Source organism: Microdochium trichocladiopsis (genome assembly GCF_020744255.1).
Source record: "Microdochium trichocladiopsis strain MPI-CAGE-CH-0230 chromosome Unknown B0I36scaffold_3, whole genome shotgun sequence".
NCBI lineage: Eukaryota > Fungi > Ascomycota > Sordariomycetes > Xylariales > Microdochiaceae > Microdochium > Microdochium trichocladiopsis.
The window spans coordinates 1,139,839-1,151,539 of record NW_025763546.1 but is presented as its reverse complement, the minus strand read 5'-3'; the positions used below and the strand labels follow the sequence as shown (position 1 = coordinate 1,151,539).

The 11,701-nt window shown below is 57.6% G+C and overlaps 3 protein-coding genes across 3 annotated transcripts; 2 read left to right on the top strand and 1 right to left on the bottom strand.

Moving 5' to 3' along the window:
* The first annotated feature begins 83 nt into the window (after nt 1-83).
* On the top strand, nt 84-5,668 carry B0I36DRAFT_263948 (P-loop containing nucleoside triphosphate hydrolase protein). The gene is made up of 7 exons (XM_046151176.1): nt 84-1,597; nt 1,658-2,993; nt 3,251-3,396; nt 3,453-3,540; nt 4,247-4,701; nt 4,763-5,163; nt 5,234-5,668. Exons 1-7 carry the CDS (start codon nt 90-92, stop codon nt 5,524-5,526), a joined length of 4,227 nt encoding a protein of 1,408 aa, XP_046014994.1. The 5' UTR covers nt 84-89; the 3' UTR covers nt 5,527-5,668.
* Nucleotides 5,669-6,376: 708 nt separating this feature from the next.
* On the top strand, nt 6,377-9,002 carry B0I36DRAFT_317190 (uncharacterized protein; the record flags this gene model as incomplete). Its single annotated transcript, XM_046153128.1, has 1 exon — nt 6,377-9,002. A coding segment is annotated over exon 1 (2,110 nt), but the record flags the coding sequence as incomplete, so codon positions are not given.
* A 535-nt stretch (nt 9,003-9,537) lies between these two features.
* B0I36DRAFT_238260 (uncharacterized protein) lies at nt 9,538-11,564 on the bottom strand (the record flags this gene model as incomplete). Its single annotated transcript, XM_046149594.1, has 2 exons — nt 9,538-11,307; nt 11,394-11,564. 2 exons carry the CDS (start codon nt 11,562-11,564, stop codon nt 9,538-9,540), a joined length of 1,941 nt encoding a protein of 646 aa, XP_046014992.1.
* Between the last annotated feature and the right edge of the window lie 137 nt (nt 11,565-11,701).

The window sequence follows — 11,701 nt, the reverse complement described above, 5'->3', positions numbered from 1 at the left end:
ACGCTTCGACCAGGCCCAAGCGCCAAGATACTTCTGGGAATCGACCGAGAGTCCATTTTCTCTGCCTGGAAGCCCTCGTACTGCGCGCCATGGATCGCGATGACAGGGCTTTCAGCCCCAAGCGACGTCGAATCGACTTCAACCCGCTGAGGTCCGATGATCGGTACGCATCGTTACCAAGCCGGACCCAGTCTACTTCGCGCGCGCCGCGCGCAGAACCCGCAGAGTCGAAGCAGCCGCCACCTGAAGAAACGCAAGAGGAAGAAACAGCTCTCGACCGCGACTGGTATCTTGGCGACGAGACGGGGCACGTGTTCGGCGACGAAGCACACAATCCCTTTGGCGAGTACGACTCGACATGGGTCGAGCAACAGCAGCGAGATGCAGACCTGGTTGAGAAAAAGGCTGGACGGCAGCTCAATGCGCGCCAGCTTCAAAGACAAAAGGACAATGATGCCTGGGAGACGAACCGCATGTTGACATCCGGCGTCGCGCAACGGAGGAACATGGATGACGACTTCAATGACGACAACGAGGGAACCCGCGTACATCTTCTGATCCATGACCTGAAACCGCCATTCCTTGACGGCCGCACGGTCTTCACAAAACAACTGGAACCGGTGCCTGCCGTCAAGGATTATCAGAGTGACATGGCTGTCTTCAGCAGAAAGGGCAGCAAGGTCGTCAAGGAGAGGAGGCAGCAACGAGAGCGCCAACGACAAGCCCAGGAGGCTACGAACATGGCTGGAACCGCGCTGGGTAATCTCATGGGCGTGAAGGAGGATGAGGGCGACAGCGCACTACCGATAGCGACCGAGCACGATGCGCCAAGGTCGGGAGCCAACAAGTTCAGTGAGCATATGACAAAGAAGAGTGAAGGTGCCAGCAACTTCAGTCAGACCAAGACCTTGAGAGAACAGCGCGAGTTCCTGCCGGCATTTGCAGTGCGCGAAGATCTCCTGCGCGTCATCAGAGACAACCAGGTTGTTATTGTGGTCGGCGAGACTGGCTCCGGCAAGACGACACAGTTGACACAGTTCTTGTACGAGGACGGCTACGGAAAACAGGGTATGATTGGATGCACGCAGCCTCGCAGAGTAGCGGCCATGAGCGTCGCCAAACGTGTCGCTGAAGAAATGGAGGTCAAGCTGGGCAGCACCGTCGGATATGCCATTCGCTTCGAAGACTGCACAAGCAAAGAGACAGTCATCAAGTACATGACAGATGGTGTCTTGCTTCGAGAGTCTTTGAACGAGGGTGACCTTGATCGATACTCCTGTGTCATCATGGATGAGGCGCACGAACGTGCTCTAAACACGGATGTGTTAATGGGCTTGTTTGTCAAGATCCTCCAGCGTCGTCGGGATCTCAAGCTTATTGTCACATCTGCGACCATGAACTCCAAGAGATTCTCGGAGTTCTTCGGCGGTGCGCCCGAGTTCTTCATTCCAGGTAGAACCTTCCCTGTCGACATCATGTTCCACCGGTCCCCTGTTGAGGATTATGTCGACCAGGCTGTTCAGCAGGTCCTCTCCATCCACGTTTCCATGGGGGCTGGCGACATCTTGGTTTTCATGACCGGTCAGGAAGACATTGAGTGTACTTGTGAGCTGGTACAAGAGCGCCTGGCTGCACTCAACGATCCACCACCTCTCAGTGTCCTTCCGATTTACAGTCAAATGCCTGCGGATTTGCAGTCAAAAATCTTCGACAGAGCGGCACCAGGAGTTCGCAAATGTATCGTTGCAACCAATATTGCTGAAACGAGTTTGACAGTCGACGGCATCATGTATGTCGTGGATGCAGGATACTCGAAGCTAAAAGTGTACAACCCACGCATGGGTATGGATACATTGCAGGTCACGCCAATTTCTCAAGCCAATGCCGGCCAAAGAGCTGGTCGTGCTGGTCGCACGGGTCCAGGAAAGGCCTTTCGCCTCTTTACTGAGAAGGCGTACAAGGATGATCTGTACATCGCCACAATCCCCGAGATTCAAAGGACGAACCTGAGCAACACGGTACTCTTGCTCAAGTCTCTTGGCGTGCGTGACCTCCTCGACTTTCACTTCATGGATCCACCACCACAAGATACCATCACTACCTCGCTATTCGATCTCTGGGCTCTCGGTGCCCTGGACAACCTTGGAGAATTGACAGACCTGGGATCCAAAATGAACGCCTTCCCCATGGACCCGTCACTGGCAAAACTGCTCATCATGTCAGAAGAGTACGGTTGCAGTGAGGAGATGGTCACCATCGTCTCTATGCTCTCGGTCCCAAACGTCTTCTATCGGCCGAAAGAGCGCCAGGAAGAGTCTGATGCGGCCCGTGAGAAGTTCTTTGTGCCTGAGTCCGACCACTTGACCTATCTTCACGTCTACTCGCAATGGAAAGTCAATGGCTACTCCGATGGCTGGTGTATCCGCCACTTCCTCCACGCCAAGTCTCTCCGACGAGCCAAGGAAATTCGTGACCAGTTACTCGATATCATGAAGATGCAGAAGATGGAGATGATCAGCTGCGGGACCGACTGGGACATCATCCGAAAATGTATCTGCTCGGGCTATTACCATCAGGCGGCCAAAGTTAAGGGTATTGGCGAGTACATCAACCTCAGAACATCCGTCACTGTACAACTGCACCCCACCTCGGCACTGTATGGGCTGGGATTCCTCCCTGACTACGTCATCTATCACGAATTGATCTTGACATCGAAAGAGTACATGTCCACCGTCACGGCTGTGGATCCCCACTGGCTCGCCGAGCTTGGTGGCGTCTTCTACTCCGTCAAGGAGAAGGGCTACTCTGCACGGGAGAAGCGCATCACCGAAACCGAATTCAACCGGAAGATGGAGATCGAGGCACAAATGGCCGAGGACAAGCGGCGCCACGAGGAGAAGTTGAAGGCTGATGAGGAGCGGACAGTCAAGAAGAAGGTGGTCGTGGAGAAATCCAAAAAGATTGTCACTAGCGGCGCAGTGAAGAAGCCGGTGGTGAAGCGCAAAGGTCGTGGGTTCTAGAGGTTGCATTGAGATGAAGCGATACATTCTGCGTGGCGTAAATTGGTAGATCTTTGGATATAGCGTCATCTATACTCTAGCCCTGACCAGCAACAGCAATGCATGGCCTTGGCGTCAGCCCAGCATGACCAATGTCTCCCAGTCGTGTCTCTGGTAGTCGTGTTGCTAGCCAACGTGACTTTTCATTATCGCCGCACGTCGAAACTGGACTCGCCATCCTTGACATCGAGTGTGTTCCGATCAAGCTGGACGACATGTGCATGTGTCGGGCCCCTATCCAGCTCCTTCATGAACTGCTTAAGGGCTTCTTCGGTACCCTGGGCTTCGCCTTCAACCTGCAGCCATGGCCGAGATTTTCGACGTCAGTCGCTCCACGGTCACGAGACAAGAGCAAGTTTTCAACTACTAAAGGGGTGTAGCAATGTTCATAAGTCATATAGCATACCTTGCCGGCCTCAGTGTTGCGACACCATCCAGTCACTCCGAGCTCGGTAGCCTTCTTGGCGGCGAAGTTACGGTAGTTCACCCCTGCGTCGGTGTTAATCAAAGATTACGGCCCTTCTGGAGGATTTGGGGTGAGGTGTATTGAAACTTTGGAGTACGGACCTTGCACGCGGCCATGGGCGAGGAACGACAGCTTGAGACCGCGGTTAGCGAGCTTCGCCCGGTTTTCAGGAGTCGGTACTTACTCGTTGCGACATCGCGAGCAGTAGTGCCTGTGTTGGGAGATACGGCCAGTATGTCTGGCGTGATCTGTGCTAGGACTTGTTCTGAAGTCTCTGGATGATCTATACCATAAGGTATGTGAAGGCTGACACGTGGGTGGGCTTCGACGTCCAGCGAGACAGGGTTACGTCAGTGCCATAACACATTTGGGTGTTGAACAACCTGGAACCCCCAGAGCGAGCTGCAGCCCCACAAGGCGGATCTGCTGGGTACTGTACGTACCGACGTAGCGCGTGCAGGCAGGCAGGGGTTGACTGCGCTGCTCTCCATTCTCGGGCGCAGGCGATTTTGGCACCTTTCTTCATGCTCATTCCCATCCACCAACGTCACTCGTCTACCCGCCATCCTTTGTGGCGGCCTCTCTGCGTTCAAGATCGCACCGGAAAATGACGAGATAATACAGCCATCTGCCTTGACAACCAACTACCCATTTCGAGTACTGCGGCACCACAATTTCGCAGGAACCCCAGGCAGTTGCCGCCACGATGGAGTCCACAGAGACGGCCTCTGAGGCACCAGCGCAGCCACAGGTCGTATTCCGCGGCAAGAAGAGAAAAGCCTATCGCCAGCGCGCCGACGCTGCGGAACAGCCAAGCCGCGAGCCAGACAGCATTCACAACACAGATGCGGCTGCACCAGAAACGGCAAGCTCGACACCCGCGCCCACCGAATTGAAAGACACAGACTCTGCGGCGGAAGACAAAGACCTGTCAGTAGCAGAACTCCTGCGACGCCGCAATGCGCGCAAAGCGCGCCTCGGGGGCGTCACGTTCGGCAGCGAGGCAGCCTCCCGTGGGGATGATGGTTCTGGAGCTGCAGCGGAAGCCATGGGCGACGACGACCTGAGCCTGATGATCCGAGAGGAAGAGAACAAGATGCAAGACGCGACGGCGGCCGCTCAGAGGCGTTTTGTCCACCAGACCGGTCTGTCCCGGGAGGTGACCAACAAGCACATGTGAGTATGCCGGCTTTGGGTGTCCGATTTTGTTAAGCAGGCATGTTACTGACGTGGGAAGGACGGATTTCATAGAAGCGCAGCTAGCGAGGCGGTACACTTCTTCGCAGGCCGGGTCCGGGGCCAGTTCAGCTGGCGCATCGGTTGATGGTGCCCAGTCTGACGGGCTATCGTTCACGCATGCGCCCGTCAATCCGGCAAAGCGGGAGAAACATACCGCACTCCACGGCAAGATCATTGAGATCGACCTTGGAGACGAGGTGCGTGCCCGAAACGAGGCGCTGACGGAACGCGCACGTCGTCAGGCTGCTGGTGAGGCCTTGGAGGACAGCCAAGGTGAAGGTCCGTCCAAGAAGGTCAGGCTTGGTCGCGATGGCAAACCTTGGCGACCGCGGAATCGGCGGGGAAGTGACGCCATTGCGCGAGACCAGCTTGTGGAGGAGCTCATGCGTGAAAACAGAGGTATGTACATGGCGCCGTAGAGTCTCTGCTGGCACGAGACGTGACTGGTCGACTAACATTGTGCTTGCAGTGGACAATTTCGAGAAGCCGGTGTCTGTGGGGGATCAGTATAGTCACAACGATGACGACGAGATGGGTGCCGACGAGCGCATTGCAGAGGAATTCAAGCGCGACTTCCTGGAGGCCATGTCCCAGCGACGCCAAGCGCGGAAGAGGACGGTGCCCACCAATGCACCGCGGCCTGGACCCAAGAGACCTGATGGCGAAGTGCTCAAGGGCCCGAAGTTAGGTGGCAGCCGCAATGCGAGGGCAGCGATGCGCGACATATTGCTCAAGCAGCAAGAAGCTGCGAAGAAGGGATAGAAGTTGTGTCTGGTCCCCGGGGGCGGGCTGGCGCTCGGCTGACGGGGGTTTTATCCCGGAACTGGCAACAGCCTTTGAAAATGCACCAAGTGTATATATATATACCTATTCATGTCTATATGCACACATATGTCTGCCATGACTTTGAGAGAGTACTGAGGTTCAGATGTCGATGGCTCGAGCCAAGGCCTTCAAAGGGTATGGCTTGACTATCCACACGGGCTGACGGATGCTACACTACGGACCTACACCAGCATGTGCCAGGCTCCCTGTCCAGTCCAGCCTCCAGAATTGAGATGGCAGCGGCCGCCAGGGTCGCGCTAACCTTTAGGCGGCCGACTTTCTGGGGCACCCCCACCTGCGCCTTCCCACCCCGGCACTGGCGAGATCTTATCGACCTTTTTTTGTCCCATTTTTCCGAGCTCGTCGCAAACCCTCCAACTTTTCGGCGGCTTCTGATCGCCGCCACATCTTGGCTGCTGACATAGAGAGCATCACAGCTTGCGGAAACCCACGCAATCGCATACTGCCAGGCAGTTCCTCGCCACGGACTCAACTGGCGCCGGCTCCCCCGCGACCAGACGCAGAGCCATCTCCTGCGACCGTTCCGGCCGCCGCCGCCGTCTCATCTCTAAGCACCCTCGCCGCGTCGTGGTCACATCGTGCCTGCCTGCAACCGAATTCCTCCACACGAGCTCCCCTCTCCCTTCGCGCGTCGGCCATGCGCCACGCCCTTGGACGCGAATCTCACGATGGACGACAATGAGCATCCTCCGCAGGACGACCCCCTGACCGACCAGGAGGCGCTCGCTGCCCTCATCAACAACGCCTCCGAGTCCGTTCTCGGTGAGATCCACCAGAGCCTCGCCAACCTCGCCAATGCGGAGAACCCTCTTCACGCCGACTTTACCCTACCGCAGTTTGACGTCAGCGATGTTCCTGGCCTGAGCGACCACAATGGCGCCGGCGTGGATCTCTCACACGGGCTTGTTGGAGACCTGCAGGCTGACCTTTCGGCGCACCTCCACGACGACCTCTCACATGGCCTCTCGCAAGACTTGTCAAATTCCCTGTCTCATGACATCAGCGCAGACTTGAAATACGAGCTGCCGCCAGATTTGATGGCCCAGATCCACGTTCCCACCGTTACGACAGACTTGCAGTCCTCCATCCCGGCGCAGGCGCACATCCCCACGCCAGACCTGCTTCCCTCCGAGCCAGCCAAAATTGAGCCAACCCACAACGACTCTTCTACCGCTAGCGACGGGAGCCTGAAGCGCTCGGCACCCCACGATGAGGAGGATGAGGGCTGGGAGACTGTAGACCGAAGGTCAAAGAAACTCAAGAAGCCAAAGAAGGTGCCTCCCAAGGACTCGTCGAATTACCCGTCCATCACATTCAACTACAACGCGAAATTACAGTCCAAGATCGCACTTGACCACCTCCGGAATCTGATCCTGTACATCTTCGCCGAAGGTGTGGCGCCGCAGTGGGTGTCAATATCTCACCGGCCACAGTTCCGCAAGCTGGTCGCCATCATGGTGCCTGGGCTCGAGGAGGCGATGTTCAAGCAGGACGTAGACTTCTCAACGTATAACGATGTAGCCGCGAATGTGGGCCAATCGCGGGTACTCACGTCCCCTGACGATTACTACCCACGGCTTCTGAAAAAGGACGAGCTTCCTGACATTCTCAAAGACTTTGCGGACATGTTCCCACACCTCTGGCCTGTCAGGACACCGGGCAGCGAGAAGTTCGGCACGATGCGTTCACCTATGGGCACAATGCTCACAGCACCAGCGGAGCAGTCAAAGGAAGACAAACGCGCCAAGGGTGTCCAGCATGCCAAAGAGCCCAGAGGGTGGAAAGATGACAGGACACGGGTCACCGAGTTCCTGACAATGGCGGAGGACTTTCAGTCGAACGGCTACGTCTTGCATCCGGCCTGCCTACCGGCAGACCGGAGGCAAGATTTCCAGCCATTACCTGGGTGGGTGTACACAAGGATCAACAGCTTGGAAGACGGCGATGTGCCCGAGGAGCACATTCAGCAAGGAAGCATCACTGCGGGCAGGACAATCCTCGCGCTCGACTGTGAAATGTGTGTCACCGGACCGGACGAGTACTCCCTCACGAGGATCAGTCTTGTGAATTGGGACGGCTCTATCGTCATGGACGAGCTAGTCAAGCCAGACAAGCCCATCATCGACTATGTCACGCGGTTTTCTGGCATCACAGAAGAGATGCTTGCACCAGTCACAACCACTTTGGTAGACATCCAAACGAAGCTTCTCGACATATTACATCAGCACACCATCTTAATAGGGCACTCGCTGGATTCGGATCTCAAGGCTCTGAGGCTGTCACATCCTTTTGTCATCGACACCGCCATTATATACCCCCACGCCAGAGGACCGCCACTGAAGAACAGCCTCAAATTCCTTACTCAGCGATTCCTGAAGCGTGAGATCCAAAAGGGTGCCGCCGGCCACGACTCGGTTGAGGACGCCAAGGCGTGCCTGGACCTGGTGCGGCAAAAGTGCGAAAAGGGCAAGTCCTGGGGCAACCACGAGTCGCAGGGCGAGAACCTCTTCCGGCGCCTGCACCGCACCGGCAAGGCGTACCGGGCCAATGGAGGTGCTGACGCGACGGGTGGGAAGGCAGTCGGCAAGACGAGCGCAATGGTGGACTGGGGCGACCCGATGAAGGGCGCCGGCGCCGCCAGCACGTTCCCTATAGGCTGCCAGTCCGACGAAGACGTTGTCAACGGCATCAGCCGCGCCGTGCATGGAGATCCGGTCGCCGAGCGAATCCCAGCCGGCGGCGTCGACTTTGTCTTTGCCCGGTTCCGTGAGCTTGAGGCCTTCCAGGGGTGGTGGAATCGCAACCGTGAGATTGATGGCACTCCTTCATCAGCCCTGCAGCCACCCGACTTTTCGTCAATGAACGGCAATGGTATGACGCTTGAGACGTGCCTCCGCAACCTGGCGGCGCGGATCAAGCGCGTACACGATCTTCTCCCCCCTTGTACTGGTTTCATCGTGTTCAGCGGCTCCGGTGACCCCCGTGAGATGAGCCGCCTCCAGGCCATGCAGGCGCAGTTCAAGAAGGAGTACAACACGCCCGGGAATAAGTGGGACGAACTGACGGTCAAGTGGACGGACCGCGAAGACCAGGCGCTGAAGAAGGCCGTCGGGGTCGCGCGCAACGGCATTGGCTTTATCGGTGTAAAATAAGGTGGCTGGCCCAAAGGCAGAGAACACGATTAGTATCTTTGGTGGCTCGTGGCCACATTGTCAGCCTATAATTTAGCAGAACCGAAAACAGAAAGGATAGGGGGGAGGGGGCAACACATATAAATGTCACAGCCTCGTCGGAACATGAAATTTTGCTTACATGGCGGAAGCAAACCAAAAGTCGGAAAGACGTGGCAGAAGTAATCCAGAGGAGAGAGAGAGGGAAAAAAAAAAAAAAAAGGAAAGATACCAGGCCCGGGACAGGCAAGCGAAATAATACGATACGCGCCGACTTGCGCTCAATACTTTGCTTCGTTGTTTGTGTATTATTGTTTTTGGTCCTTCACCATGGACGGTTGTCCGTTGCGTGACTTTGATCAACATATTTTGAAGCTTCGGCTCGCAAGCAACCTGCACTCTTCTTATATTCTTGGATTGATTGGACATAAGATGGGTTTACTCAAAAGACTGCTAAACTGCTACCAAGGCAGGCAGGCAGGCAGGCAGGCAGGCCATGGCACTCCTCCGAACCTGGAAAGAGAAAGGTCAGACTCCCAATGCCTAGTAGATAGTAAATGATTTTTTTTCTTCTCGGGATATATACAGCTTCACCCAAATTCCCCTCCATGCATGTATGCATCCAAAGGCCGAGAAGAAATACTTCATGACCACAGCCCGTCCGCGCAGACATATGTGTCTTCACTCTCTCACTCTCTCACACACACACACATACAAACTTGCACATATATACTCTCGCTTCCTTCAACCGGACCCGCTAGAACTCGACATCGCCCCGGAAGATCTCCGGGTCGACGCCCGTGACGACCTTGTCGGCGAGGTCGCGCCTGCCCATGCCGCCAAACACGCGCCGCAGCGTCTCGTACAGGTTGGTGCTGCGGTTCTGGGCCATCATCGAGTCGAGCTGGGCGTCGCTCACGTCGCCGCCGAGGAGCTCGCGGGCCTTCTCGCGGCCCTCCTTCTCCACCATCTTGTGCATGTTGAGCGCCGCGAGCAGGTGGCCCGCGGCCTCCTGGTGGCAGCCCATGTTGATGCAGCTCACGCCGAGGTTGTACCTGGCGCGCACAAAGTTGGGCCGCAGGGTCAGGGCCTTTTCGTAGGCCGCGATGGCGTCCTCGCTCTTGCCGCTGTTGGCGAGCGTCGCGCCGAGCCGGTTCCACAGGAGGTGGATCTGACTGCGCTTGTTGACGGCGCCGAGCTCGGACGAGGCCAGCGCCGCCGAGAAGCAGTCGACCGCCTTCTCGTACTCCTCGGCGCCGTAGAACAGAACGCCTAGGCCGACCTGGACGTCCGGGTCCATGTGCTCGCCATCCGGGCTCAGCCGGGCGGCTTCGATGAAGAGCTTTGTGACCTTGTCGTGCAGCACCTGCCGTTCCGTGAAGCCGAGCTCGTTGGCCGGCGTCAGGTCCGCTGGGGATACGATTGAAGGATATCTGACCGACAGCCAGCGCTCTAGTGTCCTGTACGCAGTGCTGTCGTAGCCCTCATTCGTGTAAGAGACTGCCAGAGTCATCAGGGCCTCGCTGTTGTTGGGGTCGAGCTGCCTCGCCTGTTCCAGCGCCCGGATGGCCGCCGTCTCCTTCTCGTTCTGTGCTTGGACCGTACCCAGCTGCACCCAGGCCTCTACGTGCGAGGGCTCCTTCTGCACCGCGGCCTCGAAGGCGAGTGCCGCGAGTGAGAGGTTGCCGCCCTCCTCGACTATCCGCAGACCCTCCTCGAACGGGTTCGTCATGTCCTTGAATAGGTTGTCCTCCTCAAACAGGTAGTTGTCGACCTGCGGGTCGCCGATCAGCCGGTTGTTGGTGGTCAGGCCGTCCCAGTTCATGCCGTTTGCCCACTCCTGGTTCTCAAACTGGTCCACCCACTCGTCCTCATCGAGCACCTCCTGTGCGGCGGCCCGCTCGGCCTGGATGCCCTTCCATATCGAGTCGAGATCGCCATAGTTGGTCTCGCTGTCGTGCAGCTGCTCGTCCATCTTGTTGAGCTCGGGCTCCATGGCGCGCGCGGCCTCGGCGTCGAGGTCCTGCTGCTTGTCCTGCAGCTCGAGCTGCTTGAACTGCTCCTCCCACTGCTTGTCGTCGAGCTCGACGAGCTTGCCTTTGCCCTTGCCCTCGTCCATCTGCTGGTGGTGCGAGTGCTGCCGGTGGAACATGGGCTGCTGGGCATACATTCCGCCGCCCATGCCGCCGTAGCCCATGCCCATCATGCCGCCGTAGCTGCCCATCATGGGGTTCTGGAGGCCCATGGCCGTCGGCATGGGGCTGGCTCTCGACGAGGTGGCCTGGTGGGCACTCATCTGCTGGAACTTGGCGTAGTCGTCGGGGCTGAACTGGGTGCCTTGGGGCACCTTGAAGGCTGCCTCCATGGCAGCCTGGGGGTTGTGTTGGAACTCGGCGGCCCAGGCGGGGGAGGCGTTGTTGGCACGCATGTGGACGCCTTGCGAAGGGTGGTCGAGGCGGATCTGGTTCATGCCCTCGGCGGGCATGCTGGGGAGCTGGCCATTTTGCTGCATGAAGGCGTTCATCATCTGTTTGCAAGACCTGGTGTCAGTAACGGGTCTCGGTAGTAGTGGTGGCGGTGGACAGGAGGGTGAGGTCCGGCAAAGAGACTGACCTCGTCCTGGGGGCCGTGCTGGGCAGCGCTGCGGAAGCCGCCCATTCCGCCTTGGGGCGTGCCATTGCGTAGGCGGTCTCTCTGGAGGCTGTTGTCATCTTGTGTATGCTTGGCGAACTGGCTCAGGGGGTTGCCGGCGGTCGAGCACTCGGCACCTCCCATGAACGACATGGCGGGCGGCGGCGGCAAGTGTCTGTAGAGGTGGGAGCCGAGGGGAGACCTTTTGGAGGAGGATCAGGATGGATACGCGATGGCCGGGCTGGTGGTTCGTCGGTGCCGCGTGCGCAGTGATGTAGGGTAAAGGCTAA

What these genes read in the sequence shown, in the direction of transcription:
- B0I36DRAFT_263948 (XM_046151176.1), top strand. Translation starts at nt 90, where the DNA reads ATGGATCGCGATGACAGGGCTTTCAGCCCCAAGCGACGTCGAATCGAC. An exon ending in GCGCAGTGAAGAAGCCGGTG is followed by an intron (nt 2,994 to 3,250) that starts GTGAAGCGCAAA and finishes CTTGACATCGAG; the next exon opens with TGTGTTCCGATCAAGCTGGA. An exon ending in GCTCATGCGTGAAAACAGAG is followed by an intron (nt 5,164 to 5,233) that starts GTATGTACATGG and finishes TTGTGCTTGCAG; the next exon opens with TGGACAATTTCGAGAAGCCG.